General features: G+C 39.8%; 1 protein-coding gene across 2 annotated transcripts in view; it reads right to left on the reverse strand.

Annotated features, from left to right (window-relative positions):
* Window positions 1-18,401, reverse strand: part of ddhd1b (DDHD domain containing 1b) — a 74,265-nt gene that overhangs the window by 46,477 nt on the left and 9,387 nt on the right. Inside the window, exons 2-5 of one of the 2 annotated variants that reach the window (XM_080202712.1) lie at window positions 15,278-15,451; window positions 7,529-7,630; window positions 6,296-6,424; window positions 3,114-3,261 (exon numbers count right to left, since the gene is read on the reverse strand). In XM_080202712.1, the coding sequence (XP_080058838.1) occupies window positions 3,114-3,261; window positions 6,296-6,424; window positions 7,529-7,630; window positions 15,278-15,451 (553 nt within the window). The remainder of the gene's footprint in view (window positions 1-3,113; window positions 3,262-6,295; window positions 6,425-7,528; window positions 7,631-15,277; window positions 15,452-18,401) is intronic. The other variant, XM_080202711.1, reaches the window with a different exon arrangement.

The following is an 18,401-nucleotide window of genomic DNA, read 5'->3' on the forward strand; positions in this document are numbered from 1 at the left end:
GGTACTCAGCTGAGTAAGCATCAAGTTTTGTAGTGCTCTGTTGCTTGCTGCGTAACTTTTCTATGAAGTCCGCAGGACACCTGCCAGCAACTATATGGCAAGAAAGTGAGGGGCTAAAAAGAAGGGAGGCTTTAGCTTAAACAGTCCCTTTCTGACAGGACCATGAACAACCCATCTGACTGATACCAGTAAATGCAACCCCAAATTCTCCATTCTCTAACTGTCTCACATCCTACCTTCCCTTCATCACTGATTATGACCAAATGCATGCAGTGATAACGTACAAATAAGTCAACACAAAATAAACATTCTAAATCAAATTTACTATATTGCACATGAATGCAAGTTAATCATCTTTATGCATTCTTTTCGTATCTGATGTCTTTGTCTCAGTTTTCCTACGTAGTGCTCCCTGAGTGATTGCAATATGGAGGAGGCTGCAAACAGAATTGCAGGATGTCCTTACACATCTCTGGCCTGAGAGGTCCAGCTTTGGAGAACATTATCCTGGCATGGGCACTAGCATGATTGGCTGACTGACAGGCAACAAGGATACCTGTAGATTGGGAGGACAGATGCCGACAACCTGAGAGATGACAGTAGGTTTGTGCTCTATGGAGTCACTATCATTCTCCTAGGGCATTGCCTCAGTATTTTTAGTAACCTATTTTACTCTTAGGGCATCTTTTGAACATTGATGCCTGCAATCACGATAGCAGATATAAGATAGCTTCTGTCACAATGAAAGCGGAGACATAACCATCAGATGTTACATCATGATCGAATCAAAACCGCATGAATAAAGTTGGCCACCACTACCACACTGGAAAGCACGGGCCTCGGACCTTCAAACTCTGCACTAAGCCCTGTGCAACACTGGCACCGGACTCTATGCTCTTGCATGCAGCCTTTCTGGCTAGCCTGCCAATACACTGCGTATTTGTGCTTACCCATCAGCCTTTTCCTTAGGTTGCCCAGTGTTCATCTGAATTGCTCCAGCAGAACCCATGCGTGACCTCGCCCTCTGGCAGCTATACAACCCTTGCTCTCTGCCGTGACTGCAAGTTATTCATATCCTGTGTCTCACCACTAAGAGATCATGTCTCCCACCTATTTTCTTAATTATGTGCAGTGTGTGTATCTGAATGGTAACTGCGAGTGTAAAATCGAGCAACAATGTTTCTCCATCAGCAAGGTCTTGATGCTCTTCCACCATTACCTGGTCAGTTAGTAGTTCTTGATATCAGAAAGGAGAAAGACACAAAGGTAAGGCTGTTGGGAGGGGAGCGGGAATGGGAAGGAGTGGGAAATGTGAGATGCAGGCTTACATCTGCAGCTTGTAACTAAAAGAAGATTGCAGGAGGAGGAAAATTTAGGTATGAGGATATCATCACCTTCTATGGCTTCAGCCAAGTTGCTGGCCATGTCTTGAGCAACAGCTGATGAAGAAACATTGTTGCCCCAACAGTCAGCAGCACCATTTTCTCCGTTGGGGTGAGGACATGCAGACGTGCCTGCACACTGCCAATCAGTACCAGCTACATTGGGTATGCATCATAGATTCCTACAGTGCAGAGGCCATTCGGCCCATTGAGTTTGCACTGACTCGAACAGAGTATCTTCTCTAGGCCCTCGCTCCTACCCAATCCCTGTAACCCCACACATTTCCCATGGGTAATGGGACACTGAGGGAGAATTTAGCAATATTGGCTCTATTCTCTCCCCATAGATGCTGTCAGATCTGCTGACATTTTCCAGCATTTTCTGTTTTTGTTTCAGATTCCAGCATCTGCAATATTTCGTCTTTTATATGAAGGGCTGATAATATGTGCAAGCCATGAAATACGGGTGATAAGCTTGCACCATTGTTAAGTGAGTGAAGGCGAGATGCAGCATGAATGTTATCCCGATTGATAGAGATCATTTGATTGTGAGTGATGGGGCTGTGGTGCATTGAGTAATATCAGAGGCTAGTGGTGCAGTTGGTAGGATATGGCATTTGAAGAGGAACTAAATTACCATGGCCACTTGGGTGATGTTACTGATAACTGGGTGCAAAGCTGCAAAGTATCTCTCAGCATTGACAGTCACAGCTACCTTTTCCCACTAACTTCAACTTCTCTGAAAAGCCTTTTGTGGCTACATCCTCCTTTGCACTTTCTGCATGAAGGCATCTGTCTGAGAACCTTGCAGCATCTTCTCTCATGGCATGGCACTATTCAGTCTTTTTCAACATCAGTGACTTGCACAAGAACTTCCAACATCTACGGTAGCCGTAATGTACCTCCACTTTAAGGCTAGCTTTAACTCAGTCAAATTTCTCATTATCTTGAGTCCTTCAATGAAACATGTAGCCACCCAACAATGTGGTAAGGGCGGCACCGTAGCACAGTGATTAGCACTGCTGCTTCACAGCTCCAGGGACCTGGGTTTGATTCCCGGCTTGGGTCACTGTCTATGTAGAGTTTGCACACTCTCCTCGTGTCTGCATGGGTTTCCCCCGGGTGCTCTGGTTTCCTCCCAGTCCAAAGATGTGCATGTTAGGTTGATTGGCCATGCTAAAATTGCCCCTTAGTGTCCTGAGATGTGTAGGTTAGAGGGATTAGTGGGTAAATATGTAGAGATATGGGGGTAGGGCCTGGATGGGATTGTGGTTGGTGCAGACTCGATGGGCCAAATGGCCTCTTTCTGTACTGTAGTGTTTTTATGATGTAAAAAACAAAACTATGATCTGTTGCACATAAGAATCATGATAATGAGCAGGCAGCCCAAATTTGGTGTTTAATAGGCACAGGATAATCGCTCATCCTGAACCCCATGCCCGTTTTCGGGAGTGGCTAAATTAGTCCTCTATTGTACTGTACGAGCGAGGAGAGAATATTATCTCCAAAGTTTGAATGTGTATAGTTATAGGATACTACCAAATTAAATGGATTAACTGACCAAATATTGAACCTTTTGGCCACAGATTACAGTACATTGCTGAAATGAATCAACATCTATCAGTAATGCATACTGTTCATTACTAAGCATTCCACTGAATAGTTTACTTTTGTTAACTGAGAAATGGTTGTTGCAGTAATAGAACAGGTATTTTGAAATACAGTACTTACATGCCTGTGTTTTTGATAATACGACCTTGGTCCATTTTTTGTCCTATTCCATGTACAACAAAGACAATGTGCGTAGGAAGTGGAGGTTTGTCTTCAAGTGAAGACTCTTCTACATATCCTCTGTGAAGTCTAGTTCCGCTGCTTGATGCTGCATTGACAAAAAAGTAGACAATATTTGTGCACACAAAATATAAAACAATATATAAATCTAAGAAGCATAACATGGAAAACATCAAGCAGTCACACACCATCAACTACAAAGCTGCACAGTAGCTGTAAGTTTTTAAACTGGTAAAGTTACTCAACAAAAAATTAAATAGAAATATAGTCAACTAAACACAAGTTTGGGTGGGATAAGAAATTGCAAAATAAAGATGTCACTAACGGGAGCAGTTTATAGCCCCAACCCCCACCAGTAGCTACACAGCAGGAGAGAGTATACATCAAGAAATAATTAGGGTTTGCAAGAAAGGTGCTGCAACAATTGTGACTTTGACCTTTACATCGATTGGGCAAGTCAATTTGGCAATGGTGGCCTGGAGTATGAGCTTTCTGGACAGTTTCTTGGAATAGTATGTTCTAGAACTGACCAGGTTAGTTTGGATCTGGTAATGTGCAATACAGCAGGATTAATTAAGGACCTCATAGTAAAGGCTCCTCTAGGCAACAATGACCATAACATGAGAAGGAGAAATGTGGATCCATAATTAGTGTCTTAACTTAAACAAAAGGCAATTACTGTGGCATGAAGGCAGAGTTGGCTAAAATGGATTAGGACTATAGGTTAAAGGACAAGATCTTGGTGAAGCAGTGGCAGATGTTTAAGAAAATATTGCACAACTTTCAACAATTATATCTTTCACTAAGGAAGAAAGAGTCCTCTACCATTTGTGGCTAATCAGGAGAGGCATCAAATGCAAAGAGAAGGCATACAATGCTGCAAATAATATTGACTGGGCAGAGGATTAGGAAATGTTTAGAAACTGAAGGATATCAAAAAAACAGAAATTGAAGTTTGAGAGAAAACTAGCAAGAAATATAAAACAGGCCATAAATGCTTCTACAAATACATGAAAAGGCAAGAGAGTAACCAAAATGAGTACTGGTGTTTTAGCTAGCGAGACTGGGGAATAATAATGGGAAAAGAGGAAATGGCAGACTTTGGACAAGAATTTTGTATCTGCCTTCACAGTAGAAGACACAAAAAGCATCCCAAAAATATTAGAAAATCAAGAGGAAAAAGGAAGTGAGGAACTAAGAACAATAATTATCACCAGAAAAAAGATTTACACAAAATGAGAATAAATGCTACAAGTCCCTGGACTGGATGGCCTGTATCCTATGTCTTAAAAGAAATGGGTGAAATGATAGATAGTGGAAGCATTGGTAGCAATCATGGGGAGACAGTGGTACGTTAGATGAGCAATCCAGAGGCCAGGGCAATATTCTGGGAACAAATCGCACCACAGCGACTGGTGGAATTTGAATTCAATTAATAAAGCTAGTCTCAGTCACACTAACCAAGAAACTATCATCAATTGTTGTAAAATCCCATATGGATCACTACTGCCCTTCAGGGAAGGAAGTTCATACCTGGTCTAGCCTATATTTGGCTCCAGACCCACAGCAAAGCTATTGACTCTTAACTGCCCTCTGAGATGGTGTGCCAAGCCACTCAGTTCAAGGGCAGTTAAGATAGGTAACAAATGTTGGACTTGACAGCAATGCCCACATCCCAGAACAGAATAAGAAAAAGTAATTTTCCAAAGTTCTCTAGACGTGGAAAAGAGCCCAACAGATTAGAAAACACTTCTGTTCAAGAAAATAGGAAAACAGAAAAATATAATTTAAGTTCGCCTGCTTGTTATTAATGAGATCCTAAACTATGATTAGAAAATCATAATTAATGATTAGGAAATCTTTATACAATATGACAGAGTAATGGTTTTATGAAAAGGCAATTGTGTTCGACAAACTTAAAGTTCCTTGACGATATAATACACAGGGTGGATAAAGGGGAACCAGCGGATGCAGTACATTTGGATTTCCCAAAGGTACAAAGCGCCATGTAAAAAGTAAGATGAGGACATAGTGTTGGGGTGACATACTAACATGGAAAGGCGACTGGCTAATGAATAAGAAACAGAGTTGGAATAAATAGGTCATTTTCAGGATGGCAGACTGTAACTAGTACAGTGCAATAGCCTCAAATATTTACAATCTATATTAATGATTTATATGAAGGGATTGGTTCTATTGTAGCCAAATTCTCAGAGGATACAAAGTAGTAAAGTAAGATACAAGGATGGTAAGAAGTGTCCAGAGGGATTTATAAATAGGTTAAGTGAATGGGCAAAAAATTGGCAGATGGAGTATGATGTGGGTAATGAGTGTTTGTCCACTTAGCAAGAAGAATAGAAAAGCACAGTTTTTTTTTAAATGGAGAGAGACTGCAAAATGTGGCATGAGAGGGACCTAGGTGTCCTTGTACATGGATTGAAAAAAGTAAGCACACATGTACAGCAAATAAATAAGAAAATGAATGGGATGTTGACCTTTATTGCAAGGGGGGGGAAGATGGAGATCAACAGATGAGCTTCTCAAACGTCTCCATCAGTGTCACTCTGAACTGCTACAAGGCCATCTGCAAGAACAGATTTTCAATGAATCTGGTCATAACTTTTTCTGGTTGAATAATCTGTAATCACTGATGGAGGTGCGCAGTTTGGAAGGTGTGAATTAAGGTACTGCAATCCACACCAAACTGGGCAGCTGAATCTGGCAACAACCAAGGTGACAAACTCACCCAGCAATTAAGTTTCACAACTTACATTTGAAAAACGATGCAGCATCAGTGGAAAACCTATTTTGGGAATACTGTCTAACGTTGTGTAAATTTTACAGGTACTGTTTGACTCAGGCTCCTGCTTATAACACACTTGATGAAAACATTGACTGTGACTCGGGGTTGTGAAATAGCCACTGTCATGCAATCCCATTCCTCTCTCAAAATAAAAATCAAACTTACATTTTCCAACTCATAATCCTTTAAAAAGTATCTTTAGAAATGAAATTACCATTGTGTAGGCAAGCTTAACTTATTCAACTTGCTTTCAAAAAATTCAGGTCAACATTAACATAAAGCAATTAATAAAGCCAAATGTTTTTTGACCAAACTGTACCTTTGGAAAATCCCAATTTCTGGGTAACTGTCCTCGCAATTTTGGATGTGGTAGCATCACTGTACAGATAGACCTCATCCACGCTGTACCAGTCCACATGGTTACGGCTGAGCTTTAAACTGTGTATAGCTGTGACCCAGAGACATATTTCAAATATTAATAAAACACAGTACACAGATTGGTCTGCTGTTTGTAAAGACTTGTAAAACTTAACTTTGAATTGTGAAAAAGTGGTCAAAGTGCATGCAGTGATTAAGGGACAATCCAAACCTAGAGATTTATTAGTAAATACAGACAAGAGGAAACACTTCATGAACTGTTAAATGCTTCCAAGTTTCTTGCACAATAAAACTTCTTTGCCCTTCAGTGGTTTCTCTGACAGGTGGGAGGTTAAGAGAGACATACCGTCAGAACCACGTAATCTCCCCTCTACATAGAGTTCAGATTGTCAATACACTTGGACGTGGCAAGATAGCAAACAATTTGTATCCAAGACAAACAAGTCTTTTTCAGTAATATACAGGAGGTAATGAATACGGTGCAAGTCTCAAGTTACTAATGATAACTTGTGCAATGGAAGTACTTTTTAGTAAACAATGGCAGAATTGTTCAATTCTGCTAAAGTCTTCATAGCAGCATAAAATCACTCTCTGCTTATTCATTTTAAACTATAAACCAATTAAACCTCATCAGCCATAAATGATTTCTATTCTAATAGGACCAGCAATATTAAGCGACCAATTATAAGCAGTCCTGGTTGAACAGTTCATGATGTGTAACTCTCTGTTTAAGGAATCTATCTTGCTAGTTCTGTAATACTATTTATCATTGCTACAAGATTCCTAGTGGAGCCATGCACTAAAAGCAAACGGCATGGCCTGGATTTTCTGGTCGCACCCACAGCGGGACCAGAAATTCCCGCCCAAAGTCAACAGACTTTCGGCTGGTCCGTCAAATTTTCTGTCCCACCCACGACGATTACTGCAGGTAGGAACAGAAAATCATGGTATTAACCTAGATGCCAGGCACAATTTCTTAATGGTTGCAAATGAAGCACATAATAATGAACATAGACAGCAGGTTTTCTATGGGCAGAGCATTGATGGGAGGGTAGGGAAATAATATCAAATTCAAGAACAGTCTTACTTTGGTTCAGGAGGAGAGGAGTTTAAATGCTACTTGAAAAGCTCTTCTAACCAATAGCAAAGCTGTACAGAGTAATCTATACTATACCTTGGCAACGCTTTCTTTTGTTACATGCAGTGGCTGTACTTTCTTTATATCCTCTCCATTTGAACAGAAAGGGAAGGTAGAAGGGAGGGAGTTGTTGGAAAACTAACAAAGCAAAAAAAGTGAACTTCATGGATTTTGTGATCATTCAACTGATCTTCAGAATAAGGTCTCAAAATCAAAATACATTCTAGGCTTTCCAACTAAAAGGTTCTCTGATGTTTACCCACATCAAATTGGTGCACTCATAATTCTAAATTATTTCTAACAAAGTGAGTGGAAAGTTAAGTACAAACTACATCTTACCTACAAAGACAGAATACAATTTGACATTTGCTGCATGATCTAATGGAGTTTTATGTTCATACTAGGGTTGTCATATTAATGTTTCAACTATGCAATTTCCAGGTTACCAGCAACTGTCCAGACACTAGTTTCTTGAGAAATCACACAGTTGTTTTTGGCAGAGTTCCGTTGGTCTCTACGTTTGACAATAAAGTGCAGTCAGGTATCATATAATCAGCACAGCAATAGCCAAAATGTAATAATACATCAGTTTAGTTTTTATTTAAAGACATCGCAATAGCATACCATTGCCCCGTCTACTGAAAAGCAGAATGAGCAACAAAAAAGTCATTAAAAGTGTTACAGGAATCACTAATCTTTTCCGTTAGAATATTTTATATCAGGTTATCCACGAGAACCAATTGCACATTTCTTCCCTTCATTTTCACCAGTAGCCAGGCTTACTCACATCAGGTTAGCTGACATTTTATGATACCAAATGCACTATCTACTCATGACGAGAGGTCAAATGACGCCAGGTTATAGTCCAACAGGTTTATGTGAAATCATAAGCTCTTGAAATGCTGCTCCTTTGTCAGGTGAAGTGGAGACAGGTGGGCAGGCACAGAATATATAAGCGGAGTGACAATAACCCAATACTCACCAACATTTAGGAGTGTCGGACTATCGTCATTCCGCTTATATATTTTGTGTCTGTGCACCTCTCTCCCACTTCATCTGACGAAGGAGCAGCAATCTGAAAGCTTGTGGTTTCAAATAAACTGTTGGACAATAACCTGGTGTTGTGTGACCTCTCATATTGTCCACCCCAGTCAAACACTGGCATCTCCATCTCATTATCTACTCATGTTAGAGATAAGAATTTACAGTTTTAGAAAAAAACAAATCAGGCTCCAGCAACTAGCAGTCAGCATTGCATTGGTCATTAATGAAAAATAACAACTCAATTTCTCAATATCTCAAATCCTACGATTCCAGGAATGTAGGGCAAAATCACAAGGGAGAAAATGATAGTTCTATCTACATCTGGTGCTTCTTTTCCTCATGTTCCCTTTGGAGAATCATGGAATTAACTCCAGGATGCTTTAGTCTTATTTGTAAAATACAATGAAGTTTCATGCAGCACACACGTGAATAATTATTGGCATTAGTGATAGATAAATTGGGTGAAAACGTGGAAATTAAAGGCTAAATTAAATAGTTGGATACATCACATACACTTGGAATGTAACCAAAATGTATTATGCTAGTCAGTTGTTATCAAGGAACATAACTAAATACTCAAAGCTTTATTCAGTGACTATTAGCTGCCAACTAAAGTGAGCAAGACATTTGAAAATTTTTATACTGATCTTATGAGTCAGTTAGATAGGATTCAACCTACCAACAGGTTGGGTACAGAATGATAGTCAATAGTGTATTCAATTGAACCTCCCATGTGATTCAGATGAATGAAAACCTGAAGATAACGGTGCTATTAAATATTTGTATATCAATATCCTACAATTAAGAGCTGTGATGCATTTTGCTGTGCTCAAGATTCTTCACAAACCACTTTCTCCCAATTTTCTTCCCTTGCTCTTGAAAAATGCCATTTACTACCTGCTAATATCTCAACCAAATGACTAGTCTTTATAGGCGACTCGATGGGCTAGTACAGCATTACATCTGAACATAGGTCCACCTGACACTATTTGAAGCATCCCTATCAAAACTGCAAGAAATCAAGCAATATAGCACACAGAGGAATAGATTCTCTATCTTTTCTGACTGTGTGCTTTAGGTCCACATTGGATAATGTGCTTGACAATAAATACTGATTATATTTAATGCCTACAACAAAGCTGCTATTATCCGTATAGCTCTTCAATTCTCCAAGGTAACTTGGTTAGCACACTAGTTGGCACTGCTGCCTCATAGCACCAGGGCACTGGGTTCAATTCTGGCCTTGGGTGACTCTGTGCAGTTTGTATGTTCTCTCTGTTCCTGCATGGGTTTCCTCCAGGTGCTTTAATTTCCTCCCACAGTACCAAGATGTGCAAGTTAGATGGATTGACCATGCTAAATTGCCCTTTGCTAAATTTGTGCAAAGATGTATAGATTAGGTGAATTAACCAGGATAAATGTGTTGAGTTACAGGGATAGTCACAGGGATGTTTCTTGATTTTCAGAAGGCGTTTGATAAGGTGCCTCACAAGAGGTTATTACAGAAGGTCAGGGGGCATGGAGTTGGGGGTAGGGTGTTAGCGTGGATAGGGGATTGGCTGTCAAATAGGAGGCAGAAAGTGGGGGTCAATGGGTGCTATTCGGATTGGCGGTTGGTGACTAGTGGAGTGCCCCAGGGGTCGGTGCTGGGGCCTCAGCTTTTTACCATTTATATAGATGATCTGGAGGAGGGAACCAAGTGTAGGGTGTCGAAATTTGCTGATGACACCAAGATTGGTGGAACGGCAAATTGTGCAGAGGGTGTGGAGAGTCTGCAGAAGGATCTAGATAGGCTGGGCGAATGGGCCAGGAACGGGCAAATGGAATTTAATGTTGGCAAATGTGAAGTTGTCCACTTTGGTAGGAATAATGGTAGGAAGGACTATTACTTACGTGGTGAAAAACTGCAGCATGCGACGGTGCAGAGGGACCTCGGGGTCCTTGTGCATGAGTCGCAAAAACCCAGCCTGCAGGTGCAGCAGGTGGTCAGGAAGGCGAATGGGATGCTGGCCTTCATAGCGAGGGGGACTGAATATAAAAGTAGGGAGGTCTTGCTGCAGCTGTATAGGGCACTGGTGAGGCTGCAGCTGGAGTACTGTGTGCAGTTTTGGTCGCCGCACTTACGCAAGGATATTTTGGCCTTGGAGGGAGTGCAGAGGAGGTTTACTAGGCTGATACCGGAGTTGAGGGGGTTGAACTATGAGGAGAGGCTGAATAAACAAGGTTTGTACTCGTTAAGAGTTTAGAAGAATGAGGGGAGATCTCATTGAGACATATAAGATGATGAATGGGATGGATAGGATAGAGGTGGAGAGGCTCTTCCCACTCAGAAAAGACGGTAGGACTAGAGGGCACAGCCTCAAGATAAAGGGGGGGGGGGGTCAGTTTAGAACGGAGTTGAGGAGGAACTTCTTCACTCAAAGGGTGGTGAATCTCTGGAATTCTCTGCCCGTTGAAGTGGTGGAGGCTGCCTCGCTAAATACATTTAAGACGCGGGTTGATAGGTTTTTGATAGGCAAGGGGATTAAGGGTTATGGGGAGAGGGCGGGAATGTGGAACTGAGACACGACAGATCAGCCATGATCCTATTGAATGGCGGGGCAGGCTCGAGGGGCTAGATGGCCTACTCCTGCTCCTATTTCTTATGTTCTTATGATAGGACAGAGGGGAGAGCCTAGGAAAAGTCGGTGCAGACTCAATGGACCAATTGGCTTCTTTCTGCACTGATTACGTGGTTCTATTCTCTTAAAAATGGTTTCAGGCCTGGCTTATATATCAATGGATTTGGCCAAAACTAAACTCCCTTATGTAAGAGAAACAAAAGTTAAACAATGAGTATGTTTTCAGCTGCAGTGATCATAACCAAATTAACATTTTGCTTTGTAAAATATGTATTTTGTTTCAAAGCCAAAATTCTGTGCAAATTTGTAAAACAAATTTAACCAATGGCATGCAGAATTATTCAGAAAACCTTTAAAATAAACAGCCACGGGGTCCTCCCTGGTTACCAAAGATAAACTGTTCATTTCAAAAATTACACAATAGGATGATTAAGAAAACGAAGCTTTTAAAATATTTAAAATAACTTAACAAGCTGATTAAAGCTATTACTGTGCTGATCATTTGAAGTTCATTCTTATTCAGGTGAATATAAGTTAAATAAATGGAGACAACCTAGTCTTCCATATTAAAATATAATACCCAAAATTTAAAGATAAACTGTATTTGCTTAAGTTTTCAAATTACAGAAAAATCTCCCTCCCACCTTTAAAAGATAGTTGATGACAGACTAGCGATGTGCATGCAAACAGCCAGACAAAACAAATGAAGCATTTTCACAGCATAATTTCACCAACTATCATGCATATCTATTGACAATTTTTAAGGTTTGGTTCATGTTGTGTCCATCTTATACTTAAGCACATTTCTTCAATTATGCAGAACAGCTGTGTCATGACAGTGTCACTTGCAGAACAGCGACTACTTAATCCACGTCATGCTGCATTTGCACTGCATAGCTTTATTATAATAAATCTAAAACATATTCAAAACAATTGATGGATTCAATGAACAAAATGAGGAATTCTTCTGTCTTTAACTATGGCAGAAATTGCAAAATCTATGAATGACAAACTTTTCCATGCAATTGACTGCAGTAAGGTTAATTATCACACCGTTTGAGAAGCAAAGAGTGAGTATGAAAATGGACTAGCAGCTACCATAAAAGGGAATCTGAAGTCTTCTATAAACATATAAATAGCAAGGGGGCAGTAAAAAGATTGCTGGAGCCAATTAAGGATCTAAATTGAAATCCATGCATGGGACAAAGATAATAAACGAGCACTTTGCACCTGTCTTTACCTAGAAAGAAGATGCTAGTAAAGGCATAGTCAGATGAGAGAAAATTTATAAAGAGGGCAATATTAGAAAGATTGGCTGATAAGTCACCAGGACCAGATGATGCATCCAAGGATAGGGAGGGAGGCATGGATGGATAGAAACAGCAGAGGCACTGGCCACAATTTTCAAATATTCCTTAGGGGCATGGTAACAGAGGACTGGAAAATTTCAAATGTTACACTCTTGTTCAAAATAGGGTGCATGGATAAAGCCAGCAACTGCAGGCTAGTCAGTTTGATCACGGTAGCAGAAAAGCTTTCAGAAGCAATAATCCAGGATACAGTTAGTTGGATAAATGTGGATTAATTCAGAGAAGCCAACATGGATTTAAGGCAATAATATGTAACCAACTTGGCTGAGTGTTTTGATGCGATAACAGAGTTGGTTCATAATGGTAATGCAGTTGACAAGGTGTAAGTGGACTTCTGATAGAATTCTGACTATCCCTTTTATTTAGATGTCACTACGTTAGAGTCAAGCTATAATGACTTCAAATTTCCACTAAGTACATCAATAATACACAAATAAATGTGGACATCCACAAAGGTAAAGATGCCATCTCTGCTCTACTCCATTTTGTTTGCAAAATTTTCTTTTTGAATACAAGCCTTGACAAAAGTAGTGGAGAAGTTTTTTTTAAAAATGGTCAAATCACACAGCTACAACAACCTAAAAACATACCAGATTTTGAAATCTTCTGCGTTCAGGCAAGTGCTTCAGTTAAAAAGTATTAAATCAGTAAAACAGAATCTATGCATTAGCACTTGTGATACAACCCCAAATCCAGCTTTTTATTGGGTGGGGGTGTCGCTGATCTTTATGAAATTTAGAAAGGAACTCCCATTTTGCCATTTTTCTAAACAGAAACACTGATTTCAATAAGTCACTTTGAAAAAAATGACTAAAATACTTTATGGAGGTTATTTATTAAAAAGCACTAAGTCAGTGGCAGAAGATAATTCTTGAAATTTGGTGAAAAACCCAACATCTAAATCTGACTTACCCAATTCCACAGGACACTTTGAGTTGATGGTTAGGATTTAAACACTGAACATTTATTCCAGTGCACAGCTGATTTGTTTCATTGGCTGGAGAATTCCGGCCTTTCATGCCCTACCGCCACCAGCAAGGACGGAGGATTTGGTGCTCAGTAAATCTCCGTTCAATGCAGCGGGACCAGAGAATCCTGCTGGTGTGAACGGCTGGAGAATCCCAAACATAACATTCTACCTCACAGAAAGAATCCAAAAATAATTTTCCAGTCAAAAGAAACAGCAAAAACAAATTAAGGAGTTCCACGTGCCATTTCTTAAAGAGATGAAAAAATAGAACAGATGTTAGAAAAGCAGAAAAATAGAATGGATAGTTTGAAATATACTCTTTTCAAAAGAATTCTATATTTGAATGAAATTCAGCTAAAACTTAGTGAATTGAAACACTAATCGGCTGATTGCTTTACTTAGATTTTTTAAAAAAAAGTACAGGGCTGATGAGTTGAAGAATCCTTTTAATCAGAACTGAAAGGTTATCAACCTGAAACATCAACTCTGTTTTTCTTCCCACAGATGACAACCTGCTTCGTATTTTCTGTTCTATGTTTTGTCTACTATAAGAAAGCAGCATACAAATCAAGCCAACATAATATATATTGTTAATTCAGTCCTGATTTGGGGAAATTGAAGGAATATACATACTAAAGTCAGTATAGAATGAAGGAGTGTCATTGTTACTCTCCCAAGTGCTGTTACCACATGACTGGATGTGCAGCAGTGAGAATGAGCTTCTATAAGAAGGCAACAAGACTACCTATACAAGTGACTGATAGCACTGAGTCAGAGAATATTTCTGCAGATCTAAATTCTTAACAATACTCATCAAAGGTCAATTATTTGTGATAATATTCCTTTACAAATAGAGCTCTGATGATGAGATTCTAGTAAATCAGTTATAGAAAATCAATGATGTGCTTTTATTTGCTCTACAAGTTTAATTTAAAAATCCCATTTCATCTTTATTCGTTTCATATTTTTAAAATTCTACTCTTGCAAACGTTCCATGTTATTCAAATATTTCTTTGGTCTGTGTGTGTTAACCTTTCTAGCATGTTGTACTAACCAAACTGAATCAAATAAGTTTGCTTATTGGCTCAGTACTGACAAAGTTGCCTGAAAGTACATGAAATTCTGACACAACTGCTTCGAAAGAAGATAAGTAAAAACAAAATTGGAAGGATGGATAGGGAATGCAAGTTGTAATTTATTTTCTAACCTCAAAGGACATTTTTCTGGATAATTACCAAAATATAAGAGGCAAGAAATGTTATTCTTCATAAAATAAATATTAAAATAACTGTTACTGAATTCTAGACAGCATTGGAACACCATGGCCTTCAATTTTCCTTTTAAATCACACACTATCCTGATTGGAACTACATCGTCATTCCTTCATCATCAATTGGTCATAATTCTGGAATTCCCTCCCTAACAGCGACCAGAGACCAAATGGACGACAACATTTCAAGGAGGCAGCTCACGCTGTTTTTTTCAAGGGGAGTGAGGGATGGACAATTAATGCTGATCTTAATTGTGATACCTACATTTTAAAAAGTTACTTCTATTGCCTTGCAAAGCTTTTAATGCCTTACATGAAAGGCATCAATTTCTTGCTTCATAATATTCAGCAAAGGTCAGGGCTGCAATTCACAAACGTGAAATAATACGGCGTACACATAATAAATAACTATTGTGTATTCAAATAATAAGCAAGGCTGAAAACTTCCAGTCTCTCATTCAGAAACAGTGCACTGTGAAACTGAAATTACAATTACCGGCTTTGTCTTACCATCTTTACTATCCATAGGTTTAGCTACATCCAGTTCAAACGCATCGTGCATCTGTTCACCCCGAAAACGTTTTAGGTGTTCAGCTTCTATCAGATCACTGTCTTCCTCTTCCAAAGGTTGCCACGTACCATCAATAAACCACTGGCCACGCATGACTACAATAGTATCAGGTTCTGCAAAGTCAAAGACAACACAGGCATAGTTAATAGTGGAAAGCAAAATCTGGCACGTTGCAAAATCTCAGAACACTTGTTTGCAAATATACTACAAAAATAATCTAAATGTTGCAACTGTTTTCATTACAGATGCTGCCTGATCTGGATTTTCTGTTTTTGTTGCAAGTTACTGAAACAATGGTAAGGGAAAGCGAGAAGGAAGACAGGGAAAAGGCAAACCTGCAACTAGTCTGCACTGTCCAAAATATTAAACAAAAAAAACAAGATTCACATGTAAATAATTTTCTGTCTCATTACTTCTAAAGAGATTTTTTTTAATATAAGCTGTTAAGTGGTGGGGAGTGATTATTTCATGACTGTATTCCAGCAAGATCAACATTTCATTTCAAGCAAGAGAGTTTCAAAACAAATGCTCTATTTGTGAAGAAGCCTCCTTTCACCAGGTAGTACAAGGAATGTTATTACCAGCTCACTCAGGACTCTGACATCAAGGTGAAAAGTGGGCTACAAGGACATACTTGCTAGCAATGAGACCTGCTTGGTAATTTTAGCTCAGGCAGCTTCCTAATTGGTGGGCTGTGGGACCACTGTCCAATTAAGCATTAAAATAAAAGCAAAACACTGCAGAGGTCAGAAATCTGAAATGAAAACAGAAAATGGTGGATAAACTGAGCTGGTGTGGCAGCATTTGTGGAGAGAAAAACAGAGTTATAGTTTCAAATCTGTGTGACTCTTCGGAGTTGAAGAGTCATGTGGACTCGAAACATTAACCCTGAATAATTTCCATGACCCAGCCCCCAATCCTGGCGAAGAGAATTCTACAAACAAATGGCCCTCAAGAGAAAAAAAAACTCTCTATCTCAGCCTTAAACAAAACATTAATGTTTACTGTGTTCCCTAGTTATAGAAACAGCCTCCCAGTGTCTAACCTATTAAGTCCCCTCAGGATCTTATATGTCTCAATAAGATCACCACCCAAAAAAAATGAGGGAAGTAATTAAGAGCTGGAAGGAAAGGTACAGAAGGGCCTGAAAATTCCTTGCTCAGCCCACCCACCTCAGGGGAAGTGGGGCCGGATTCAGGCTTCTGACAGGAAGCAATCCACATCCTTCATAGAATCCTCACAGTGCAGTGAAGGCCATTCAACCCATCGAGTCTGCACCAACTTTTTGACAGAGCTTCTTACCTAGACTCACCCACGCTCTCTCTCTACCATAGATTTACTATGGCTAATCCCCCAACCTACAAATCTTTGGGCACTAAGAGGCAATTTAACATGGCCAGTCTACCAAGCCTGCACATTTCTGCACAGTAGGAGGAAACCAGAGCATCCAGAGGAAACCCACACAGACAAAGGGAGAGCATGCAAACTCTATCCAAGGCCAGGATCCTTGGTGCCATGATGCAGCAATACTAACCACTGTGCCCTGCCAAAAGTCATAAACCAATGAATGGGATTAGAAATCCCAGAATTGGGGCACGCACATGGGCAGCACAATAGTTAGCATTGTCGCCTCAGCACCAGGGACCTGGGTTCAATTCCAGCCTCGAGTGACTGTGTGTGGAGTTTGCACGTTCTCTCTATGGCCGTGCGGGTTTCCTCTGGGTGCTCCGGTTTGTTCCTATGGTGCAAAGATGTGCAAGTTCGGCGTATTGGCCATACTAAATTGCCCCATAGTGTCCAAAGATTAGCAGGTTAAGTGGATTAACAATTCTAAATAACCTCTTAGTGTCCCAGGATGCATGGGTTAGAGGTATTAGTGGGAAAATACGTCGAATTACAGAGATATGGCTTGGCTGGGATACTCTGTCAAAGATTTGGTGCAAACTTGATGGGCTGAATGACTTTCTTCTACACTGTAGGGCTCCTATGATTCTATGAAATGGCTCCCTAGTCAACCCTGCTCAGTGAAAATCTAGGTCCTAGTGTTCGGGGTTTGAGTTATGGAAAAAGATAAGAGAAATTAAAATTTTTATCAGGGAAAGAATGTTGGAAAGGCAACCTCATGATGATTGGTGGAAGTGATCCTTGAAATGCTGCCATTTTTTGTGGTGAACCTTGTCAGAAAGTGCTGAAAAGAGCATTTAAAAGGTGCAATGTTTAGTTGTTAAGGTTATAACATAACGTGGATGAATCCATGAGGAAATATATAATAGCAAATGGTACAAGGTTAATCTACAAATGCTACTTTAAAATAAAGAATGGGAGTGGAATCTGAGTGGGAAAAACAATTCTTACGATATAAGAATTACTAGAAAGGCCACCATTTGTTGTTGCCCATCCCCTAGAAGGTGATGGTGAGCTGCCCTCTGAAACTCTGTAGTAGTTTGACACAACTGAATGGCTCAGTAGACCACTTTGGCAGCAGTTAAGAGACAACAATGTCAGCATGTGACTGTAGTCACATGTAGGCCAGGATGGGTAAGTAAGAATGGGCACTAAATACTGGTCTTGCTGATGGCATCCACATATCCAGAAAGGGTTAAAAACTTAGGCTAAACATAGATGCACTCAACTTTGAATATCACGGCACAATATCTGGTCATCATATCACTCAATTGTTTAAAAAATACAGAATAGATGGTGTTCAGGAAACTTGCAAGATTACTAATAATTTCCCCACTTCCCCCTGGTATTTTTGGCACCTATGTGAAACAGACGGAAAGCTACGGTTTCATTTGGGAGTGGGAGGTGAAAAAGGCAAGAGTCAAAAGAACTTATAATTTTGTAAACTAGATCACAGGAGGAGTGTACAAGAAATCAGAGGGTTGAAGACTAGTATTAAAACACGACAGATCAAACATTGCAAAAGGCAAATAAATATGATCCTCAAGCAGCACAGATGGTCAGCAAAGAAACATATGAATAAGCTCCCAAAGTAAGCAGCAAGGACCTATTTCAAAGTAGACAAATCCTTTTGAAGGTCATGACGCATTTGGGAGGTTC

Source organism: Carcharhinus amblyrhynchos, chromosome 14, assembly GCF_965287045.1.
Source record: "Carcharhinus amblyrhynchos chromosome 14, sCarAmb.v2.hapA, whole genome shotgun sequence".
In the NCBI taxonomy this organism is placed as follows: Eukaryota; Metazoa; Chordata; class Chondrichthyes; order Carcharhiniformes; family Carcharhinidae; genus Carcharhinus; species Carcharhinus amblyrhynchos.